At 42.7% G+C, this 24,725-nt stretch overlaps 4 protein-coding genes and 1 non-coding gene across 5 annotated transcripts; 1 reads left to right on the forward strand and 4 right to left on the reverse strand.

The window, feature by feature from the left end:
- Positions 1 to 1,177, forward strand: LOC102714716. The gene has a single exon (XM_006650593.3). It carries the CDS (start codon positions 152 to 154, stop codon positions 686 to 688), a length of 537 nt encoding a protein of 178 aa, XP_006650656.2. The 5' UTR covers positions 1 to 151; the 3' UTR covers positions 689 to 1,177.
- A 784-nt stretch (positions 1,178 to 1,961) lies between these two features.
- Positions 1,962 to 6,091, reverse strand: LOC102714997. The gene is made up of 12 exons (XM_006650594.3): positions 5,806 to 6,091; positions 5,575 to 5,686; positions 5,417 to 5,486; positions 5,215 to 5,298; positions 4,746 to 4,865; positions 4,181 to 4,654; positions 3,596 to 4,002; positions 3,408 to 3,507; positions 3,256 to 3,315; positions 3,068 to 3,154; positions 2,824 to 2,961; positions 1,962 to 2,457 (listed from the first exon to the last, which is right to left on the reverse strand). The coding sequence occupies exons 2-12, from the start codon at positions 5,667 to 5,669 to the stop codon at positions 2,143 to 2,145; spliced, it is 1,950 nt and encodes a 649-aa protein (XP_006650657.1). The 5' UTR covers positions 5,670 to 5,686; positions 5,806 to 6,091; the 3' UTR covers positions 1,962 to 2,142.
- Positions 6,092 to 15,172: 9,081 nt separating this feature from the next.
- Positions 15,173 to 19,252, reverse strand: LOC102702085 (probable hexosyltransferase MUCI70; the record flags this gene model as incomplete). The annotated part of the gene is made up of 6 exons (XM_040521604.1): positions 15,173 to 15,773; positions 16,523 to 16,799; positions 17,011 to 17,166; positions 17,246 to 17,422; positions 17,631 to 17,833; positions 18,790 to 19,252. Coding segments are annotated over 6 exons (1,515 nt in total), but the record flags the coding sequence as incomplete, so codon positions are not given.
- A 597-nt stretch (positions 19,253 to 19,849) lies between these two features.
- Positions 19,850 to 21,572, reverse strand: LOC102702365 (30S ribosomal protein S9, chloroplastic). The gene is made up of 2 exons (XM_006651788.3): positions 21,127 to 21,572; positions 19,850 to 20,358 (listed from the first exon to the last, which is right to left on the reverse strand). The coding sequence occupies exons 1-2, from the start codon at positions 21,496 to 21,498 to the stop codon at positions 20,071 to 20,073; spliced, it is 660 nt and encodes a 219-aa protein (XP_006651851.3). The 5' UTR covers positions 21,499 to 21,572; the 3' UTR covers positions 19,850 to 20,070.
- A 1,457-nt stretch (positions 21,573 to 23,029) lies between these two features.
- Positions 23,030 to 23,103, reverse strand: TRNAE-UUC. Its single transcript has one exon. It is a non-coding gene; the product is annotated as a tRNA-Glu (tRNA).
- Positions 23,104 to 24,725: the final 1,622 nt, after the last annotated feature.

Here is a 24,725-nt window from a genome sequence, read left to right on the forward strand (position 1 = left end):
CCACGGCGGCAAGATCGAACAGGCGCGGCACAGCAGCAGCAACCCAGCATTCCAGCAGCGTCAGAAGGAAGGAAGCAGTAGATATATAGCTGCTGCGTTGCAATCGATCGATCGAGGAGACGAGGAAGGAAGAGACATAGTGCGCGCGGGGATGGGCATCTGCGTGTCGTGCGACGTGGCGGAGGAAGGGGCGGCGACGGCGAGGGTGGTGATGCCTGGCGGCGAGCTGAGGGAGTACTCGCAGCCTGCCACGGCGGCGATGACGCTGGAGGAGGCTGGTGAGGGGTGGTTCCTGTGTGACGCGGATGGGGTGGGGTTCGAGGGGCGTGTCGTGGCCGTGGCCGGCGACGAGGAGCTCCGCCCGGGGCAGATCTACTTCGTGCTCCCCGCCGAGGCGCGGCGCCGCAGCCTCACCCGCGAGGAGGTGGCCGCGCTGGCGGTGAAGGCCAGCGCCGCCCTCGTCAAGGCCGCGACGTCGGCAGCGCCCTCCGCCGGTGGTGGGCGTCGCCGGCGTGGCGCTGTGGCGCCGCTTGTGTTCCCGCTCCCCGAGGAGGAGGAGGAGGACGTCACGGCGGGGAAGGCGGCCGAGCTCAAGCCGGCGGTGGTGCGGAAGCGGCGGGTGGCGTGCCGAGGCGGAAGGGCGACCAAGTTCTCTCCCGACCTGACCGCCATTCCAGAGGCCGAGTAGAGTGCTCCAGCTCGGCCGCCATGGCCACACCAACCTCCAAACAGCAAGAAGCATCAGTGCACTGTCTCACTGGCAGTGGGTCCCACGCCATGGAAGACGGGTGGGCCCGGCTGCCGGAGCTTGATCGGACGGCTGAGGAATCACTGATGGGGAGTGACTTGAGCTTGAGCTCATGTTGTGATATGTAGCAACCGTAGCCAGCCTGCGTCCGTTCTTGGTGCGGTTAATTTAGGCGCCAAAAACATGAGAAGAATATGTAGGTAGATTTAAATGTAAATATTAACGATACTACCACTATTACTACTATAGATTATATGCTGCCAACTGCCAAGTCACCGCCTAAACTCATAATGTTTCTGCTACCATTTGGGGTTGCCTTTTGAACCCTCAAACTGAAATTGGTGAATGTCATGTGGATCAAAAGTTCAGAACACAGGAGCTATAAGTATCAAATTTTCACTATTTCCACCATGCCATTTCCTCTTAAATATGGCGCGCGCACACGAAAAAATCAAATCAAATGTTCACACAAATAGTTAAGCTTTTTTAATATCTTTGAAAAGTATTTCAATGTACCATACTTTTTAGTATAAAATTTCGATACCTTGAATTCAATGTATCTTGAGGTGCCATAATCTTATATTAAAATTTTAGTATCTCATATTACTTTTTCAAAGATGTTAAAAAGTCCTTGGAAAAACAGTAACATCGCGCGGGGGGGGGGGGGGGGGGGGGGGGAAGGCACGAAGAGGCGGAACAGTATGACCTTGCGGCATTTTCCTTCAGGCATTCCGTACTTGATTAGTCAACAAACTCATCTAAAGAAAAGAATACTAAATCGATTAATTTACCAAGTAATAAAAATGCATTATCCAGCTAACACACCGTCCAACGTGTTCTCAATTGAAGATGGCAAGCTTTCTTTAGAGCCAAGTGTTTTCATTTGGAATCTTTCAGCTCTGAAACTGTACACTCTACAAAAGAAAAAGGATGGATCGAGGTGTTCTCCTGGACCAAACAGAGTATTTTAACCTGAAGATTTTGTCAGTTGTCAAATGGCCTATTCTGAATAGAGGCCTAACAAAAAATGCTAACATGGCACGGCCTGAACAGTACTTTGTTCAGTTGTTTCGATGACCAGAAATTTCGGCCCATCCATGTAATATAGGAAGGGCAGGATTTCCAGAGATCTGGACCAACATTTCGACCCACATAGAGGCCTACCAAAAAATGCTAACATGGCACACAAATACACAAATGAAGTTGTCACATAAACAAAAGGATCTTTCTTTCTCATTTCTTCCACCTTTTTCTGTTCATCTACAAAAATTTTTACAGGCCCAGCTAAACACTACTCAGTACCTCACATATCAACACTACACAATCCTTGCGCCTAAATCTATATGATACAGTGCATATACTTCAGCTCATTTCAGTATTTGACATCAGTCAGTTCAGTTCAGGTGAGGAAATGCCAGGTCCCTGGACAGCAGATACCGGAAGTTCAGGTTGTGTGGCACCCATTCTATGATCCTGCTCGATCTGCTCTGTTGGCACTTCTGCATTGCCAGCCTCAGGGTCTCCGGCAGGTAGCGCTGCACCATGTCGACGAGGCCCTGCGACGAGAGCTTGACGTCTTTCGCATACGCTTCGACGAGCTTTGGAAGCAGTATCTTCTGCTCCTTCCAGATGCCCACCGTTGCCCGGATGAACTCCTCCTTGGCAGCCTCCAGCTGATGGAACAGCCTCTTTGGAGTGTACACTCTCACCTGCAGAAAAGAGGAGGTGAGATGATTGTGACTAAAGGGGGATGGAATGGTTTGGCACCACCAAGTAATTATGCCTGCAGTTCTTTGGTGAGAGATTCCAAAACATGAAGAATGATTGAATGATTCCTAACAATATTCCCCAATCAATAAAAGGTTTTCATTTCATGAGCATGTTTTGACAATGTGTCAGGGTATGATTTCCTCAGGACACGTGAGACTTTTCATACCAAATTTGTACCTAAAAGCTATATAAAAGGCTTGGATCACTCGAGTATGGCTTGATAAATGGAAGCATTGATTAGTTTAAAATAGATTTTGAGGTACAATGAAGATGACAGCAATTCTTGCGAATTGTTATGAGCTTACCGCGGGATCAGAATGGCTTCCTGAACAAAGCGCAAAGCGTAAAAGAGGCTCTGATTGTGCAACGGCAAAGGCTTGCCACACATGCCCTACTTTGCCCACTTTGCTTTTGATCCTTGGGTGAAGCAAAGTACGTAGCCACTGCATTAAAAGGAACAACACATAGAATTAGCATGCTTGTGATATAATCAGTACAGTATGGACATTGCACTTTTAACTAGTTTTGACTTAATCATATTTGCTTTACCTGTCCAGGACAGTGCGTGTTGCATCCAAGAACCATGCTTTGGATTACAGCTACATTGATGCTACGTCCAGCAATTTTGCAGGAAGCCTGTGTCGAACAGATGTCAGGGAAAGCAGAAACTTCGTCTTAATTAAGTACATGCACGGTGGCATTCGGTTGATTCTACAAAGGAAATGCACTAGCTTTACCTTAACAAGTAGTGATGTCTTCTTCAGATTGTTCTGTGGGACGCCATACTTTAGATAAGCCTGTTGAGTTATTACAAAATAAGCCTCATTAAGAAAAAAGGGTTGAGACAACGGTAGAAATTTTTAGTGAACTGCAATAGTAGAAGTATTACATGCATCAGCAGGGCGTTGTGTATGTTAACCCAGAATGCAATCTTTTCTTCGTTTGTCATTCTCCTGAGATCGACGGTTTCCAACCGGTACAAAATCAATCTGAAGTATTCAAATATATTATGTTACAACATTGAACAGATTAGCAAAATATTTGCATTCACTAAACAGAAGAAGATAAATAGCTCACTTGTAGGTTTGGAGTAGATCCTCAACCTCTTTTAGCCTCCGACTATCACGGCAAATCAGCGGAACCTCAACCATTGTATTGTATGGTCCGCTGAACTCCTTCAACCCCTCAACATGGAAAGGGTTTATCAAACGAGAGTCTAGAGTAGATTCTCTCTTGTAATTGGGACTCCAGATATCACCGAGATACTGCGGAGATATCGCACTTGTTGAGGAGAACGATGAGGTTGGCGAAGACGACGAGCCATGGTGAACCAAAGGGGGGTCTGCAAGTTTGCAGAACACCCCTGCCATGCATCTCACCATCTCCTCCGATAGGTTGTTCGGAGTTTCAGGAATATGGTCAGCAACATTAGTGCCTAGATACTCTGCTAAGCTTATCACTCCTGCTGCAGTACTCTCCCCTTCCTGCTCACCAAAAATTCATAACAAGCAACTTAGAATCTTTTACAACTTCAGATAGTAACCGCCAAAACAAATGAACTGTCATGTCTCTCATAGTCTCATAACCACACCTTAACATCATTTCTTACCATGTCCTAGGACTTGTAATTAACAAAAAGGTTTTTGTAGTGTAAATCATTACCTCCAAAAATGAGAAAGGTTGTGAGTGGCATGAGCGAAGAGCCCTCGCAAGACTGTCCTCCGATGGTGAAATCCTGGACGAACAAATGCCGCGGTACGACAACGCAGACTGGCACCGGAGGGCATCGGAGTCGCCCAACCTACCAGAGCAACCCGACGTAGAGCAATCCGTCACCGGATCGTTCAGCGTCCTACTGGAAGGTGGCGGGTAGCTGGATCGCAGAATTGCGTCCGGTCTGTTGTTCTTGCGAGATGCCTTGACGCTGGGAGATTTCTGCAGCTGCACGGGCAGCGAGATCGCTGCCCTCGCCGGTGCTGGCGGCGGTGGCGGCTTTGGAGCTCCCCGGTGGTCTGGAGGAGAGAACGTGGGCACTTGCTGCTCAAACGCCTTCCTGTACAGGGTAAGGAGATACTGCTCCATGTTCTTGACCTCAAGCTCTAGTGTGGCAATCTCCCTGATCAGTTCTTTGGTAGCCTGAAGAGAAAAACATTGCTTTCAGATTAGCACTGCTCAGGCAAGGGTTAAAATTGATGGATTAACCCCTGTGGTTAGGAAAAGTCGTCACCTTTGGCATTGGATTCTCGTTTGATACGTTGACTGGAGGAGCAGCGTTTGGCCCCAGAGCTTTCTCCAGGGCGCCACGCATGACCTGCTGATCCTTGAGGTGCTTTTCTAGCTGTAGAATCTGCATCAGGCCGTCATCATGAGTCTAAGCATGTATAGAATTCAGCAGAAAAGGAGGCATTATCCTAGACCATTTGCAGGGAAAATTAGATGGACAAAAGAAACATGTTGTGCAATATCGAATTTGTAAAATGAACGGAAGAAAAAACTCGACTGGTAGAAGGACGCACGTTGTCCAAATGCAAAGTAAAAAATGTGCCATTTTGCAAGCATGGAGGTACAAAAAGGAAATGCAACTTCCTGTCTGTATTGAACTATGAATCTTTTACTACGTAGTAAAAAAAATAATCTCAGAAAGGCGACTTGGCGATAAAGAACACTGAAGAAAAATAGCATTTTACACTCATTACCTCTTTTCTCAAGAAGCTCTGTGCTCCTCTCCCAGGTTGCACTTCAGTGTTGATATCACTTTTTACCTTAACTTTGACAGCATCCTGAGAAATAAATCAGAACATAGAATGCTCAGGATTACTGAAACTATGCGGAGCTATTATTGCATTTACTGCTGCACAGTTGAAAAAACGTGGATGAAAGAACAGGAAAGAAACTCACTGGCTTAGGCTGAATGCATGTTTTATCTGAAGCGTACAGCGCATCTTTAGCGCACATATCCTCAAGATCACTGCCATAGATAAACATCCAGATCTCATTATTAGCATTCGCGACAACAGAAATAAAGAGCTCTGCAGAAGAACTGTAAAGACACAAACCTCTTGGAACGCTTGTGCCGCTCTGAAGAACCGAAAGACTTAATTGCCTTCGCAAAGGCTCCGTGTCCCTTCTTCTCCGGTGCCTCCACCTCCATTTCTTGGCAATCAAGAACTGAAAGCAACTAAAAACACTCTAAGCAACAGGACATCAAGCAGTAGGCATACTCTTGGAGGCATGGGAAAACTGGAGAAGGAATAGGAGAAGAAAGAAAGAACAAAAAAGGAACTTACAAAGATTGGTTGGCGCACAGAACTCAGAAGCAGGAAGGGAAGAAACCCAACAAGCAGCAAGGAAGGAGCTCCAAATGATCCAAGAATGCGGAAATGTGGCTGTTTCTGAAGCCACACTAGGCTCCAACAAACCCTGCACTGTGCTTGGCAACCAGTGTCAATGCCATCTACCGCCACTAGCCCACTACCACTCTTCAGTCAAGAACTAAAATGCTGTTTTTTTAAGAGAGGGAATGGAAAGGTCTCTCCTTTCTCCACTCCTGCCCTGCAGAAACCCCAACTGCATTATATACAGCACAGCCACAACCAGTGACGCACACTAGTGCGAGGAGGGTGCCTGCAAAAAGGCCGTTGACTGTGACATCTCGTGAAAATGCCACACACAACTTTTCCCTTGGTTCCTTGCTGGCTCTGGATAAATAGATCACTAATCACTGAACTTTTTTTGCATGCCCAAGGTCTGAAAATTTTAATCCCTCCCGGCTTCTTTGTTATATTCTGCAGCTTGCAAAACTAGGAAAAAGGTTGGCTTTTTTTTACAGCAACATGGTTATTTGTCTCTCTTAGGCTTTCTACCTCAACCATGAGTAACAGTTTTTGGGGTTGTGAGCAGCAGTAAGATTATGGGATTATATTAGCTCAAAATTACAGCATCCAGTTCATAATAGGGACAACCATGCTTACCTAAACGACAAAACGGCAGCATTGTTAATTAGACCATTGTCTACCAAACTTGCTTAGAGGGATTTCAACATCAGAATAGTAAGTAGCAGTTGATGAATAGCACACCAAACGATGGAACATATAAGCCAGAATCATTAGTATATCTTGAAATTGTACTTTGGAGTTCTAAATGGAACGGTTAGGTCTCCAGAATCTACTTTGGAGTATATGTGCCTGACATAGCTCTTCAGAAATCTTTGTTACCACCATATTTTTTGCCCTGCCATGGGTTTGTTTTATGAATTATGATAAGTGACAGGCCAGCAGATGATGTGAGAGCAGGTAGTCTGCAGTGCCATTTGTAGAAGGGAATCATTATTGATTTGTTTGAAATTAATCAGCGTACGTGCGTAACCACCATGACTAATGAGTCCACTTGTTAATCCTTGTCCTTCCATTATGGTCAACAATGATGCAAATTTCAATGTAAGCAGGCTTCTCATTGGTTCATTCAAAGAAGACTCGCAAGAAATGGCCTGAAGATATAGACACAGTACTACACATTAATTGTACAAACGAAACTAAAAATCGGTAATGCAACCAACCATCCCATATATTCCTTTTGCATGCAGAATTTGCAATAGGTTGGTGCAGCTATCCTGAATTCCTGTGTCTCAAGCAATCGTGATGTACCACAACACCTAGAACTAAAGGTTGGCACTAGCCATCCGTAAAATGAAGTACAATTTCTCAGTCTGTGTACCAATTGAACATATGCATACATTCATATTCCCCACTATTTCTGGAATAATTCTTATAGATTAATATATGCATACATTTAATATTCTCCCGCCTTTTTCTATTCATATGGGTTGAATTCCTTTAAACCTATTTTTAGGATCTCTGTACCTGCTGTTTCACAACAATGAACAATAAGCAAAACATCAAAAAAAAAAAGAACTCATTTTGATGCAATTTCCAAACCTGAAATAACCCTGCTAGTGGTACAGAAACAAAAAGGCTAGAGCCTACCCTGCTAAGACAAACAGTCATTAAAGACAAGACTCCATGCATTCGCCGAAAAGAATGTTTAAGCCACATTCTTTAGGGGCACAAACCCTAAAGAATGGAACAAAAGCAGCAGTAACCAAAATCCTCAAAAGGGACGAAAGCCGGGAGAGGGATGAAAGGACGCCGGCTCCGATCCTCTCCTGTTGGGCGCTTCTTCTTTGTTTGCTCGCTAATCCAACGCCTCCTCGTCGTCGTCGTCTCATCAAAAGGAAAGCAACGGGAGAGGCGAGCGCTTGTCGTCTGCGGCGAGACGCCGCTCGGTTTGTCGCAGGAATAATCAGCTCGGTGCGGCGGCGGAGGCGGCGTGTTGGTGTGGTTCGGGCGCCGCGGCCGCATGGGATTTGGGAGGCGTGGGGGTGGTAGGTCAGGCGGGTTTGGCCGTGCGGGGATAAGTGGCCGGGGAAAAGGCGAAAGCGTGGGCTTTGGTGGATCTTCTGTGGAGACGGTAGCTGTGGCCAGCGGACATTTTTGGGTTTCACTCACTGTGAAACTCGCGGTACCGCAGTGCGCGGATCCCGCGCGGATACCGTAAAAACCGTGATAAATTTGAATCTAAAAATTTTAAATTTAAAATATGTGGTTACCGTGTGGTTTTGGGTCAAAACGCGCGGTTTCGACCCAAAACCACGACCAGTGTAATCCGACAATTAGGTGCAATTTAATTTAAAAAAACTGTAAAAATACAAAAAAATAGAAAACTAGTACGGCTATATTTGTGACATTTAGGACATGTTATATGAGAAAAAAGAAAATTTTAACATGATTTTTTCTAAATTCTTGATAAATTTTGGCATCACAAGTATACTTACAATCAAATATTACATATAAAACTAATAGATGTTTACAAACATGTGACTACATCAATACATATATAATTTACCTTAGTTTGGGTACTGAAAATTAGCAAAGAGCCTACAACAAAATATTACTAGCTATATACGTCACAAATAGCTAACGCAATAAAAAATATGCCTCATGTATCAAGTATCAACTACATAGTCAACTAAGTGTTGCAAACAATCAAATATGTGCGTCATGTATCAAATACATACTTAACTAGGTGCTATGAAGTGTGAACAATACCGTTTTTTATTTTACCCAACCATTTTTCGGTATTGGATTTTTATTCATTCGTAAGTTTAGTTTTTTCATCAATTTTTTTACCAAACATCATTACAAATCAATCTCTACATCATATATTTTTTTCATAAATTTCCTTATTTTTTAAAATTTGGATCAAATTTGCGGACGGTTACCACGGTATACTAAAGCTGTGCCCCGACGGAGAGCGCGGTTACCGCGGTAACCATCGCAGTTTTCGTGGTTTTGGAAACCCTGGTGGACACCCGTTTGTGTGTGCTTGTGCGGTAACATGGTTTTTGCTGGGTACTAGTACTGCTAAAGAGAAAGTAAGGCCTGTTTGGTTTAGGTCACTAATCCATTAGTTTCTTTACTTTAGTCTTATTTAGTCCCTAAAACCCAAATAGAAAAGACTATAAGAGATTAAAAAGGACTAAAATTATATTAGTCTAGTTATTTGGATTCAGGGACTTTTTTATTATTGTCACATCAGAGAATGTTAATTAGGAGTATTAAATATACACTGATAACAAAATTAATTGCAAAAATAAAGACTATTTCATTACACAAATTTTTTAAGCTTATACCACCTAGTATCAGTTGATAACGGTGTGGTATTAGATTTAATACCGGTGAGGTATCATGTTTAGACCTCGTAAAAATCATTTACTTTTGGAACAGGATACCGTACCATAGAAACCCTGTTAAATTATCGTCGAAGGATGAGAAAAGGCTAACAAGTGAGACCCGATGGAAACGACCAAACAAAGGTTACTAAACTCAAGTAATTGGATGTGCCATATATCCTCCTATGTAAATTGCTACTCCTTCGTCACTTCTATAATGAGAAACCTAAGAACAATAACCTAATTACTAGAAGATTTCAATTAGATCTTTTTCGCTATTCTTTAGTATCTACTGCTAGACCTTTAGGCTGATCCATGGCTTCACATTGTTGTGGGGTATGTCTGTATGACTAACCTAGACGAGTGTTTATTTAGTGATACCATATATGATACATGCAAAGTTAAAGACATAAAAAAACACTGTCAATTCAAGCAAATGTAAATAATAACATGCAGAATATATGTTTGCTACACATGAAAACTGATAATTTTCATATAATCTAACATCAAACAAAGAGTTACCGTTTGTCACGGATGGTCATCTCACGGATGGCCATAAAATAGAGAATGCTCTAGTACTCTACCAACTCCCTTGTATGCCATGTTCTTGTTGCCTACTACCCCCACTTGAATGAAAAATGCTGGTGAGCCCTGTTTTATATGACACCCAGAAGGCAGCCAATTTTTTTAGCCGGCTTTAACCGTGCCAAACTTTGGTTTGATTTCCATGCGCTTTGTTTGGGCACAAGCCATGCCAATATGCCATGCCATGCAACGCCAATGCCAATGCCAATGCCATCGCCAACCTGCAGCTTTGGGCCGGCACAGTAGCGGCAGCACACGTTGCCACAAAACGCCCTAATGTACACGAGGACAAAAGCGCATTGCTCCCTCCCGTCCGCTGGCAATGGCTGCCACCATGGAAGGCAAGGCAGCTTCTGCTTCTCCATGGTCAGCTGGTGCAGAGTGGAGTACTCTTCCTTGGGTTATGAAGTGATGGATAGGTGTCCAGTGTCCCTGTCATCTTTTCACAAGCCACCACATGGCATGTCCAAGTCAATCAATCCATGATTGGCCGGCCCCTGCATCACATGATGATTAAAGTATTTATCACAACTCACCCGGCGCCAAAACCCTGAGTAAAAGTGATTCATGTTATATCACTGTTCATCCTCCACTAGGTTGAGAGATTGAGAGAACGGAGGATAAGTGCGATTAGGGGGCCCTGATTCGTAGAGAAAACATACTAGAAAATATGTAGGGTTTGGATCCATAAATGTTCGGTTTAGTCATTTGAAATAAAGGATTGGGTTAAAAGGATTATATAAAATTCATGTGGGATGGCTTTTAGAGAAAAGTTATCATGAGGCGTAATTTCTTGAAATTAATCATCATCTCTCCTTTAATTCTTGTGTTTTTTATGATTAAATCAAATAGTCATTTCTGTTTTTTTGTGTTTTACATTATTCTGTTTTTCATTCATATTAAAATCCTTCAATTTTTTTCGTGTTGTTACATGAAAATCCCTCGTTTCAGTGGGAGCCTAATTGGATGGGTAGTTATGTCACCATGTAAACATAGAGATAGAGAAAGAGGGTTTAAAAGATTCTCTTTTTTTTTCCCTTTACCGACAAGAACAAGACTGGCAGACAGACATGCTCGCAGTTACTCCAAGGTGTGTGATTGTCTGATGAAGCTTGGAATCTTGATTTGCAATGTCAAATGTCACATGGAGATTGAAGTAGACTAATGAAACCCTGCTTTGCCCCTTATATAATACAATCTTGCCCTGGCACATGCAACCCTAGCCTTACCTTTGCCCCCGGCACATGCAAATACATCTAATCGAATTTTTAGATACTTAAATAAAGCATTAAACATATATGAACTAAAAAACTAATTACACAGTTACGGAAGAAATCTTGAGACGAATCTTTTGAGCCTAATTAGCTCATGATTAGCCATAAATACTACAGTAATCAACATATGCTAATGACGGCTTAATTAGGCTCAAAAGATTCGTCTTGCGGTTTCTAGGCTAGCCGTGAAATTCGTTTTTTCATTTGTGTCCGAAAACCCCTTCTGACATCCAATCAAATATTTAACGTGACACTTCTCCTAAAAATTTTCTTAATCTAAACACCACCGTACACTTGCATCTTGAGATCCAAAAGATGCATGTGTGCACTGCAGAAAGAAAGAGAGAGAGATTAGGGCAATGTCTGGGGCTCTTTCTATCAAATCCATCGGTATCAATCCGGCCGTCCATCTCATTTTTGGGTCCCTCAAAACCCAAGCTGAAGGTCTGCGGCTGCCTCTGCTGCTCGTCCCTTGGCCAGCGAGCCCGGCTGTTGTTTGTGTTCTTTAATTGCAAGGTCAAAAGACACGCGAATCCAATGTCTTTTTTTGCGAGCAAAGGTCCACGATGGGATGCTATAGTTGGATACAGATGGATATACTTGATGCAAAAGCAACCATTAGATGCTGATTAATCACCACGGTTATACTCCTTATATCTTTCACCGTTTTGTTTTTCAGCCTTTTACCCCGAGAGTGCATTGTACTGTGTTGCAGTTCCTGAAGAGTTCCACCATGTAATAGGATCGTATGCCTTTAAGGTGTTAAAAGAAACAGCTCCCGTATGTAGTATCAGCGTGTCATGACGACATGACCTGAACTTTTGAAGTCTCAAGATCAGAAAACAACAGTCCTAGAAAATATGGCTGCATTTCTAATTTTAGTATGCTCATATGTTGTCATTAGCGGGGTGATTGGCCGGTTTTTTCTAGGAAAAAAAACAAACAACATATTTATTAAAAAAATAATTTAAAAATCGGATATTTTTTTACGTGTCCTTAACGATCTACTTTACTGAAAAGAAAATCCCAAAATCAACTCCAGATTTGATGTAAAGAATTTGAAAAAAAGAATGAACGTAAGCTGTCATTAATGCCAGCCGGTTTCTCCACTCGTAGTCTGAAGCCAGAACTGCACTTTTGTTTTCAAGCAAGCGCACACCAATGAACATCCTTCTCATCCTCAAATAACGGTGTCAGAAGGAGGATTTGACGCAGAAAGCCATAGGCTTTGATGACACACAAAGCCTCCCAAACATCACAATTACCAACACGAACACCTCGCTTTGCTCTAAAGTGACCAAACCACCACGCCACTTCTACACGGCCACGAGAAGAAGAACCGCGGCGATCTCTCCTCATCTCTCTCACACGCACGCACGGGCACCGGCCGCGAATCCTGGGCTGCTTCGCTTCTCCCACCGTGAACACCAAAAGCGATCGAAACGGGGTCGCACTGCTACGTGCGGCTAATCTTTTACTACGTACCGCTCGTCGATAGAGAAGATGGACAAGGGAAACGCGAGGGGGCGAAGAAATCTAAGGAGAAAGGTTTACGCGAGAAGAGCCAAAGGGAAAGCGAAGATACCTGGGTTGGCTTTGCTGCTGCTGCTGCACGCAAGACGCAGCCGAAGAAACGCAGCAGAGAAAAGAAAGAGCAAAAGAGCCAAGAAAAAGAGAGAAAAAGTGGCGAAAGCGTGTAGTGGGGATTGTTTAGCCTTTTTTATTACAAAAACTAAGTAGTATATTTAAAAAATAATTTATATGAACAAAACTTTTACGTAATGTTTTTAGTTTTTAATGATCTAAGAACTAAGACTAAAAAATAAACTAAAAATACTTTAAATTTAAAATTAAAAACTTAAATTTTAACTTATAAAATTAAACAGAAACGAAAATACCGCGGAGTGCCAGTTTGCAGCCATCTTTTTTCTGGCCGTAAAAGCGAGAAAGACGAGCGTTTTGTAGATAAAATTCAACAGGATCGTGCGTGGGCTCGTGGACTTTGGGATGCCGACGCTTCGGATTCGTGGCTGGGGCACTTGATACAGTGCCAGAGAACTTTCCAAAGCGGCATTGGATTCGACGGCGACTTTACTTTCAGCTCATCATTGTTACAATTTCACGCACTCTAGCACTGTGCGCCCGTGGTAGTTGACGGCAAAATTAAAAAAACAATAAAGAAATAAAGGCGTCAAAAGTCAAAGCTGAGTAACTGAACTGCTTTTGATGCAGTTGGCATGAACTAGGAGTAGCTACTACCACACAAATTTGCGCTGGGTAGTTGTATTCAATTGCGTACACAGCTCTTAGATTGCATTTGTATAAATATGATTGTGTTTTCTACTCAACAGATTTTAGAAATATAATTAGATTTTATATGTAACGCTTAACTTATATTTCTACTTACACAATTGTATTTTTATACAATTAAATCGATCAATTTGTATCTTTATAAATTGACCCACCATAATATAATAGATTGTCCTTTTTTATTAATACATAAATTTTTAGCCTTTTCTAGCAAACAAGATGTCTCTTGTTAAGCTAGACTAGATATATAGATATGTAGATAGTACTATAAATGTTTTAAAATATAAACATTTCTATGTTGTTTATCATAGACTAAATAAGATGTTACAAGATTCTTTTTTACTTGAGTAGTTATTGTTTGAATTTTAAATCGATTAGATGTTTTTTCCAAGCATGCAATTGTCTATAGAACCATTGAAATAATTAAAATCATGAGAATCAATAATTATATTAGATTATAAAATTTGAATCCTAAAAATATTTATGTTTTAGAGTAAAGGCGACAGTAGATTATCACCGTATCTTTTTTTCTTTTACTTGTACTTATGCTTATAAGTTAAAATTTCAATTTTAACTTTAATTTGGAGTTGATTTGAGATTTTTTTCAATCGTAATCTATTTTTCAACATTTGCTTTTAGATTGCTAAACACACACATATATATATATATATATAAGTAATATATTCATAAATTATTTTATATATTGTCTTTTTTCCCTCTTTTAAAAGCCAAACAATGATCCGGTCATTACGTTCTTAAATAGCGCCTTAGGAAGGGTCAAATCAGGCGCAAAATGTGCCTCCTAGGAGGGAGAACAGCACACGATCTCGCAACTGCACCTCATCAAAACGTCCACTGTTGCATCTGCTCCACCGAGGACAGTTAACAAGAACAGGCCATTGTCTGTCTCAAGCTGCTCTCTCTCTCTCTCGACAGCACTCCAAGAACGTCATGCTCCTGCAGAAGTTTTTTTTTTTTGCCTGCAAGCGTTTGCAAGCAAAGCGACCGTCCGTCCACCATTCCATAGACGGGCACACACCACACTCACACAGAGAGAGAGAGGCATTCACTTCGCCTACCAACCTTGCTCTCAGTTCAGTTCAGAGGCACCACCAGTGTGAGTAGATGAAGACGATAAATGCGAATGGCCCAGTAGCTTTCACGTACAGCCGTCTTCACTTCACGGCAGGGCCAGGAGGAAGCGTAAATTGGAGGAGCAGATGCACGGGCACACAGTGACGGTGTACCGGCTCTCACGTGTCAGCCAGAGTTGCTTTGCATGTATGTGTTGGGCAGAGAGACGATTGATGAATTGGTAGGTACATGCAGTACTTCTGCTCTCCCAAATAGTGTGTGTGAAGACTGCCCAGAAAAGTACGCAAGCCCCCGTTTAGTTCCACAAATTTTCACCGAAAAACATCACATCAAATCTTTGGACATCTAAATAGAGTATTAAATATAGATAAAATAAAAAACTAATTATAGTCATATGAGAAATCGTGAGACGAATTTTTTGAGCCTAATTAGCACATGATTAGTCATGAGTGCTACAGTAACCTATATACGCTAATGATAAATTAATTAGGCTAAAAGATTCGTCTAGAGGTTTCCATGCCAGCCGTGAAATTTGTTTTTTCATTCTTGTCCGAAAACCTCTTTCAACATCCAGTCAAACGTCTAATGTGACACGCAAAAATTTTTATTTCACCAACTAAACGCCCCCCCTAAAGTTCAGGGTATTTATTGAACTGTGTCTTTGGCGAACACGTCGGGACACAATCGGCCGGAAACCCTGGAGGGCTCCAACGGCTGTATCTGCACAAACAACAGAGCTACAGTCGATGTGTATGCAAGTGCCAAACAATGAATAGTATCGTGTTGCAAGAAGAGAATTGTTGCATGGAACACATCGACCCATTATTGTCTCTGGTACTCTGGTTACAGCAATTTTTTCTCTTATCTAATGCTAGGCTAATGGAGTACCTTTGTCTACGTCAGCAATATCTAGTCATCTACACAATTGAGTTGATGAATGGGGAAACAACTACAGATTAGCTGGTTAAATCTGATCGATGCTTTGGATTACCAAAATTGCAGGGTATAGCAGTTTCAGAAGCTCATCATCTTCCCTCTCTGGCAAGAGGCTTCACCTTGCGTCTATGCCCCATGCTGTTAACAAGGTCTTTGCGGGCGCACACCGGGAACAGATGGACACCAGGCATCTTTAGACGCCTCAACACATAAGGGAAGCTCAGCTGATCCCGAGCTGTGAACCTAACCACTTCGTTGAACCAAAGGCACATGAAGAGGTTGGTCAAAGGGGCATGATCCCTCACAATAACTGAAGCTTCTGCAAGAGCTGTAAGAAGGTAGAAAATTCATTAAACTAACTTATCAGTTCGTTGGACCACTTGCAAGGACATAGATGTTCGTTTCGAACAAGTATGATTTGAGGTGAAACATGATGTTGCTTTGGCGGTGGTTCTGGTTCTACGTAGCCCACTTGTGGGGTAACTGGGCTAAGACATGCCGTGTCCTGTATCACTGCCTCACTGGGCTAGACAGTGGTTGAGGTGCAGAAAGGAGCTCGCTTTTATGCTAAACGCATGCAACCTGGCGAACTTTATAGCTTATGCTTTTTGCACAACTACAGCTGTGCAGTAACATCAATCAAAGTTATCTACAACACTGGGTGTTATTTTATTTATTTAAGTGAGCCCCAGCAATTTAATTACCTGGCCCACACTGTAATGTAAATACTATAGAACTGACTTCTCACATAAGGCAAATAAATGGCAAACCATCTTATGTTAGACAACAGGAAGATCACTAACGGGGATATAAGGTAGTAATAACCTAAGAAACTGATCTCTGAAGATAAGACTTAGATGAGTATTAGTGCATAATTAACTAGATAAAGATGGTGATTCAACGAAAAATAAAGAGCTACGGAGCCATGTAGAAGTTACTGGATATGCAAACCACATAAAACACATTGAAAACAACATAAAATAGTGCCAATCAAAAGGAATATTGTACATGGCAAGGCATGGTTCAAATGTAAGAAGGAAATAAAGATAAGCACACCAAAGAAGACTAGAAGTGAACCTTTCTTTCCATTGAATCGTTTTTCATCTGGAATGCCATCTTGTCGGTACTGATCCAATTGTACTTTAACTTGTTCCGGAGTTGCTTTGTGCTTCTTAACAATTGCTTTACCTTCATCATACAAACTACTCCTAGCTCCATGTTCAGATAATGCTAAAGAAGAGTTTGAACGCCACAGAAGGGCTTCAAGGACTCCAAGTGGATCCCTCCGAAACTGAGATTTTGAATCCACCCAAATTGAGTATCTTGCCATAGGGAAAAGGCGATGACTTATGAGCTGAAGAGAATAAATTGCCAAAAGGGAAATCAGCTTTGAAAAATGATTATACTACATTGACATCATCTAAACTAAGATATTCCTATAATAAGCACCCTTTAACATTTTTCTATTCATGGACTACCAAAAAAGTGAAACTGGATGTGGAGAGTTGAGCTAATATTATCCTGTAACTAAGAAGTAAATGTATCAACAAAGTTTCAAATGATACCTTGGGAATTTTTCCATTCAATCGTTGATCTGAGAAAGGAAGATCTCTCACAAGAATAATGTGCCAAAGGCCAATCTTGAGATTTTCACCAATCTTGTTCCCTTCTTCCTCTTGAGCTGCACGAGTGACTTCATCCCAGAATGCAACATAGCAAACCTAGAAAACCACCAAGTGCCCATGAATAAACCTGAAAGGATCAGAAAAATTAACATACAACTCAAGGCAAACAGCAAACCTTCTTTATGGACACTTCTGTCATCCCTATTGGCTGATGAAGGTCATCCCCTCCACCAAATGCACAAGTGGCCACAACAACACTACAAGATCTCATATAATCTTTATCAACATCAGAAACTTTGAACGCTCCATTTTCATTATAGAAGCCACAATGTACAGTTGTGATTTCCTTCATCTGTAGAAGTCAAGCATAACATGAGAATGGTAGGTGATAAACAATTTCTCCATAATTCTATTGTATATGATGTAGCATCAATTTTCACTATAGCTTCCAGATGGTAAACAGAAGAAATGCCACATCTGGTATTCTTACCAAAAATTTCAGAGCAACTAAAACATAGTTTGAATAATTTTCAAAACAAGATAAGAGGCCAAAACAAAACCTTGAAACTTTCTTCTCTTTCGTTTAGAGTCTGGTATCCTGTGAATGAGTTAAAACGTGAAATTTTTGTTCGGGATGAATCATCGTCATCAAGAAGCAGCAGACTGGACCTGTATACAACTTTTTTGACTGACTGATTTTGTTCAGGAACTTCAGGAAGTTCAAGATTCTGCAACTTCTCAGGACCAAGAATCTTCAAGCATGCTGCCAATACAACAGCACTGACTGATTAGCAAATCATGTTTTTAATAACCACATTTTATATAAGTGTAAATAAACAAAAGCAGGCAAAGAAAATATAAAGTTAAGTTACTATGACCAGAAGAACACATGGGCTGAAAGATGCTAATCAGATAAGAGATTACAGCTGTAGTTTATCCTATTTCACAAAAAAATTATAAGGAATTCTCTTCAGCCTAAATTAGTAAATCACGACATCCGCATCAGCTAGAGTATAGGTTATACTCCTTGCAAACCCAGATACTTGTAATAAGTATTAGTCAAAATCTTGATCTAGGAAAGCTACAAAAACTAGTGGTAAAAATTTACCAGTACTACTGTGCAATAGTACCATGCAGAACCCATCTAGTTGATTGATGTTGTTTCATTGAAACCCTCCATCAACTCTTTCATCTCTAACACTAAACAATGGGCATTCAAGTGGAATTAAGTGTGCGGGCTTGACATTCCCCCACTCACAACCAATAAACTTTTCATGCTTCAACTCAACTTGATAAAGTCGGGACTCCATACTCCACATCGATGACCTTACCCATTCAGCTAGATGCTTATTGATCAACTTGCAATTATTTACCGAGTTGTTAGATTAACATAAACCATTGACAAGGAAAAGGACTCGGAGCAACAAATCGTATTGCATAATGCAAGGCAGAAATGAACAGAATTTCGTGCTCAGCTGCTCGCTGACGCCAGAAATTGAAGTATTTAAAAGTACAGTACAACTAAGCAGGTCAGTATTATACTGTGCTGCTGCATCCATCGCCTGATTAAAAACGTTTTCACTACAGTACAAACTGAGATCGCAATAGTATAGTATATATCCACAGCTCCACACACACACATCGCTGAATCCGAGTATCAAATGAACAGCTAGACTAAGACGGCGTTTTAGGGTTTAACGATCGGGCACATGAACTTACACTTCCGGGTGCCATCGGCGGCGCGGGCGGTGTCGGTGTGGTCGACGCGGGTGAGGTTTCCAGCGGGAGGCGGCGAGCGGTAGGAGGGAGAGAGGCTGTAGGACTCGTAGAGGAAGAGGGAGACTGCGAGGGTCGCGAGGAGGAGCGGGGCGCCCAGCCTCGCGGCGCGGCGGAGGCGGCGGTGGCGTCGCGCGGAGGCCGGATGGCGGTGCCGCTTGCGGCGGACGCGGACCCGCACCTTCCCCGAGGCCTCGTCGTCGTCGGAGACGGAGATGGAGATGCCGTGGATCAGCGACGACGACGACATGGACGGAGCTGCGGGCGAGAGGGAGGGCGGGGCCGGCCGGCTCAGATGGCTGTTGCCTGGTTCGCCCAGCGCGAGTCGGAACTCGGAATGGTTCGACTTGGCTCGGTCGGGGTTTGTACGGCCCCCGGTCGCTTCGCGCTTCCGCCAAAACGGACACGATGGATTCACCCCAGAATTTCATGGCTTTCGGATTGCACACACATACTTCGGCCCTGTTCAGGTTGCAAAATGTTTTTTTTTAAAAACATCACATCGGATATAAGGACACATATTTAAAGTATTAAACACAGTCTAATTATAAAACAAATTAAAGATTCTGTCAAAAAACTACGAGACGAATCTTTTAAGCCTAATTAATTCATCATTAGCACATGTTGGTTGCTGTATCACTTAGAACTAATCATGTACTAATTAGGCTTAAAAGATCCGTCTCACGATTTCCTTCATAACTGTGTAATTAGTTTTAATGTTTATATATATTTAATGCTCCTTTTAGATGTCTAAAAATTCGACGATATTTTTGAGAGAACTTTTTATGAACTCGACGGGGCCTTCATCCAAAGGAACACAAATTAGTTCAATCTTCGCAGAACTCTTTCAAAAATGCTTCATCCAAAGGAGGCCCTGTAGGCCTGTAGTCCCTAGAGTTCCCCCATAAAAAGGGCATTTTCAACATGGCAATGGGCTAAAAAAAAGTCCCAGAAAATACTCTGCACTGACAGTTCAGACTATGTTGAGTTTAATGTTTATGATTGTGCTGTGTCAGGATGTAGATTTGAACAGCTGTGCCCATCAGATTTCAGGAATGATTTCAAGATAATTGCCTTTTTTGACCTCAATAAAATTGCTTACAGAGAATGAAGATTGCAAGTCTGTCGAGGAGCACAGGAATTTGCACAGAATATGACAGAAGGGGCCAATTCAAGCTGTGGAAGGTAGAACTTTTAAACGATTCTAACAACAAGGAAGCATACTCAACGCTTTGAGAACTGCGGACGCTTGCGTGCCTTCTTAAGACCAGCCTTCTTTCTTTCAACAATACGAGTGTCTCTCGTCAGCAAACCTTCTGACCTCAGAGTAACCTTGTTGGCATTGCTGATCTTCACCAATGCACGGGCAACGCCGAGGCAAATGGCCTGGGCTTGGCCTGAGAGACCACCCCCGTGAACTTTTACAAAGACGTCGTAACTGCTCTCAAACCCTAGGGTCACCAGAGGCACCTTGCAGTACTCCATCCACATTGGATTTCCTTGCAGATACTCCTGCGCATTTTTAACGTTTGAGTACAGATTCATAAAAGGCACTACAAATTCATGCCATTAGTCAAACTTGATAAAAGCTAGTGTTTTGATCCAAGTGACCACAATTTATAGGTAGTTCACAATAATTTATAATTTATGTACAGACCACAATTTGATCAGTAGTCCATTTTTTCACAAAATATAGAATGTTTTGAGTTTTTGACTATAGTTAATATATCTACATCCCTTGAGATATGAATAGTTTAATCCACTAGCAAATGATCGAAGAGAATATAGGAATTATCATCATTAAAGCCACTTGTATGGCAGGGCACAACCAGTACTGGTTATTTTCGATAATGTGAAGTACTGAAGCAAATGGTGCATATCAATGCATGGCCTGAGAGCATCCTAATTTGTGAGACTAGATTAATCACCTATGTAATAAAACAAGCAGGTTTCACAATGTCCTTGAATCATCTGCAGCTCAACTTCAAGTTCACTTTGTTCAATGAAGTTTCCTCACACATCATCAGTGTAACAAAACAAGCAGTTTTCACAATCTACCCTGGAGCATGTACAGCTAAACAACATTTTCAATTTCTGCTGCATTGCATCCAATAATGAATTTCCGGAGCATGAATTGTGCGATTAACCAATTGCAGGATGACACTAGAGTCTACAGGCTACAGCCCCAAACCAAATAGAAATGCTGCTGGGATGGTTTTACCAAACTTGCTAGTGCGCATTTCTCGAATCGAAGCGGCAAGTAAGCGCGGAGGCACACACCTTAGCATCGCGGAAGTTGATGAAGACCCTGCCGGTGCCCTCCTGGAGCACGACGCGGGCGGTGGCCGTCTTGCGGCGGCCCGTGGCGGTGATCCGCTGCGCCGCGAAGCCCCCCGGCAGCCGCTGCTTCACGTACTTGCGCAGCGCCGCCCCGGACAGCTCGTCCTCCACGGCCACCACCTCGTCCTCGGCGGCGGGCGCCTCCGCCTCGACCGGCTCGGCGGCCTCGGCGGCGGACGCGGAGAGCGCGAGGCGGGGGCCGCGGCGGGAGGAGGACGGGAGGCGGAGGAGGAGAGGGAGCGGGTGGGGCTTGGAGGCGGAGGTGGAGGGGAGGGAGAGGTGGGAGAAGGCGGTGGTGAGGGAGAGCGCCATGGCTGGCTGGCTCGGTGGCGGGCGCGCGTGTGGGGGGAAGATGGATTAGGCCGCGGCGATGGGAGGAGAGGGATAAGCTTTCGCTCTTCGCCTCAACAGTGCGCCTACACCGGTAGATCGGGGATCAACGCTAGAGATTTGCTGAACCGTGCGAACTGTCTATTTGGGATAAAAATAGTTTTCCAAAATAAGTTGACAAATAGGTGTCATTTTTTCATTCGTCAAATAAATGCCAAATGACGTATTTTTATAGATAAAAAATAATTTGTCAATAAGTTTCTGCTCTTTGCCTGCAAAGTGACGCCCAACGGTGCTATTAAAACCCGAGGGCCCAAAATTTATGAAAAAAAAAAAGCCTGGTCCGGCCCAACTATCTCAGGGGAATGGACCAGTCCTAGGGTTTTTTAGGAATAGTTGGGCTTGAGCTCGAGTTATTGGGGAAATTTTTTTAGCCTGACCCAAGTTTTAAACATGCATAGTCTAGTTATCTATGTTTGTCATGTTTTATCACCCATGAGCTTTGAATACCTTTGAGCATTGGGTTAGCCTAGTTCCAAAATCATCTCCCTCTCGCTCTACTCGATTAGAATTCTATGTGGATTTGATTCTTGGATGTGTTGGTGCTTGGTGTGTTCTTGCTTTGTTCTTAAGCACTCACTTTTATCCTGTTGCATGTATTACTTTTAAAGATTGAGAACTCCTAGACAGCTAGGTGTTACTCCCGAACCACTGATCTACTTGTGGTGAGCCCAGAGAAGTTTGTGAAGGCCAAATTTTTGTCCTATGTGAAAAAAAGATATTACTAATAAAAAGAAAAGTGTATTTTTGCAACTCATAGAGAATAAGACAGTGAGGGTGGCATACGTTGTGTATGTCAAAATTAAACGATTATAATGCATTAATACCTTAATCATATTTTGTGTCATTGAAAGTTATGTTGTTGGTAGAATCATAATGGTATCTATACTACACGAACAAGATACGTGGATCATCATGAATAATAAAATGGTATATAATATAAAGCTACTGTCATACTATCTTCGTTTCATAATAGTATTACCTAGTGTTACCTATATTTATGTATATACTAATAAATTTAGGGGTAGTAAAAATGTCTTATGATATGAAACAGAGTATAGTATAGCTAATAGACATAGTTATATGTGTTATAGGGATAATCCATCGTTTTAATTTTAAAAGATTCGGAAGAAAACTAAACTAGAGAATAATTTATATGCAGTTGTACAGGTCGCGAAACTTGCAAAGGTTTCACCGATTGGCACAACTTAAGTTAATAGATGGCTACCAAAACATCGGAGAGAAGGCAATCCGTCGCCACATGAGTTGCTGAGCATATCCACCAAAACACAGCCATATAGAACTTCAGAAACGGCAGACATGGGCCGGTCTACCATCTCACAAAAGCCCACGATAATATTTTGATGTGATTTATGGGGCCTTTGATAGGCCCAAACTATATAACCAGTGAAGCTGAAAAAGATGGGAGTTGGGTCTTAGCTAAAAAAAAAAGTTCCATTGCCGGGATTTGAACCCGGGTCGCCTGGGTGAAAGCCAGGTATCCTAACCGGACTAGACGACAATGGATTTGTTGTGTTAGATCGACACTGAACCTACACAAACTCGTAGTGGTAGTAGACAACACAAAAATGTCGCCACACGACGCACCCGCACGTCTCCGGCAGCGGCGCGTGCGTGAAAGCACCCAGCGTGCATACGCTTTTACTAGTGTACTACTCCTAATTTTTACTCTACCAACGAGGATTCGGTCGAGTCACGATGCAAAAACCAACGCCGGTCACACGGCGACCCTCGCCTCGCCGTCGGCCGGTCGCGCGGAAGGGGAGAGACCGAGAGAGAGAGAGGGCAACGCACGCATCCACCGCGCGCGGGGCACGCACCGCGAGATCACGGCCGCACGGGCGCTCCGTCCTCTCTCCTCCATGTGCGCGCGCTCCACCGCGACAAAAAAGAGAGAACGCCACCACGCCGCGCCGGCGCGCCAGCTGGCTCGCGACGCCCTCCAGCTAGGACGAGGGATTTGCCCCCATGCGTAACGCCAGCACGAGCCCATGACCAGCGCCCACGTATCGTGTCAAAACCGAGCACGTCCCAAACCATACGATTCCATTCCATACGGCTCACCAACTTCACTTGCATCTTCTAGCTCCCGGCCTCACGCGCGGAGATAGGGATAATGGTCCCAAATCATACGATTCATACGGCTCCCGGCCTCACTTGCATCTAAACTATTCTCTTCATATTTTAACCCATCCATGCCGTTCAACTTTCGACACACTTTTGAGCATTCGTTTTATTAAAAAAACTTATTTGGTTATCATTTATTTTGTTATGATTTGACATGCTATCAAATATATTTTAATTTTCACATGTTTAAAAAAATGATCAAACATGTGCTAAAATTCAGACATTATCATCTATTAAAATACAAAGTGAATACAAAGTGGCCATTTTATCTTTGTACGTGAGACTAATCAACTAATTATAAACTCTGAAAATAATGCACCCGATGTCCTTTGATAATTCTTTTCGTAGTTAGGGTTAAGTGGTTAAGCACCAGGTACACGAATGGAACTTTGCCGTAACTGTACAGTCAACCACGGACCGCGGTGCAGAAACCCTGTCCTGCGGTAAGATAAACCAATAGTAGGCGATGCAAACGCATCGACGAGGGCAGATTTAAATAGTCAATCTAATAACCAATTCATATAATAGTTACCTACAAACCATATACTAACATGTTTTATCTGTTACACAGTGTGTATTAGAGTCCGTGCTACAGCTGACTATAAATCTGTAGCCTATTGTTATTCTCTATACTCTCTTATCTTATTAAAATATATTTACATCTAGCTTATAGCCTGCTATTGTAACCGCTCTAACACTGAAGCCTGGAAGAGAAGAAACGTTGGTTGGGTCGTTGCAAGTTGAGCAGATTTCAGTTCAGACTTCAGACCAACCACCAGCTAATGTGATGTCTTTCCTGAATCTACTCGAAACCCAAATCTGTTCCATCCAACTAACCCGACTCTAATTCTCTCCACTTAACAGAGGAAAGCTAATTTCCCACTTTGATTAGCTGATCTGATCACCCCTTTATTTCTAAAGCAAAAGGGAATGTCAATTGTAGCTGGGACGAACCGTGTTCTCACACACAAAGCTGATGGAAAAACCAAGGCAAAAATAAT

The sequence above is a fragment of the Oryza brachyantha genome, chromosome 3, assembly GCF_000231095.2.
Source record: "Oryza brachyantha chromosome 3, ObraRS2, whole genome shotgun sequence".
Lineage (NCBI taxonomy): Eukaryota > Viridiplantae > Streptophyta > Magnoliopsida > Poales > Poaceae > Oryza > Oryza brachyantha.

Bases quoted from the DNA above. Each gene is read 5' to 3' on its own strand.
- LOC102714716 (XM_006650593.3), top strand. From the start codon at position 152: ATGGGCATCTGCGTGTCGTGCGACGTGGCGGAGGAAGGGGCGGCGACG.
- LOC102714997 (XM_006650594.3), bottom strand. From the start codon at position 5,669: ATGGAGGTGGAGGCACCGGAGAAGAAGGGACACGGAGCCTTTGCGAAG. The intron at 4,866-5,214 runs GTAATGAGTGTA...GGCCTGATGCAG, and splicing joins AGAGCTTCTTGAGAAAAGAG to ATTCTACAGCTAGAAAAGCA. The intron at 3,155-3,255 runs GTAAAGCTAGTG...TGTTCGACACAG, and splicing joins AGACATCACTACTTGTTAAG to GCTTCCTGCAAAATTGCTGG.
- LOC102702365 (XM_006651788.3), bottom strand. From the start codon at position 21,498: ATGGCGCTCTCCCTCACCACCGCCTTCTCCCACCTCTCCCTCCCCTCC. The intron at 20,359-21,126 runs GTGTGTGCCTCC...AAAAATGCGCAG, and splicing joins TCAACTTCCGCGATGCTAAG to GAGTATCTGCAAGGAAATCC.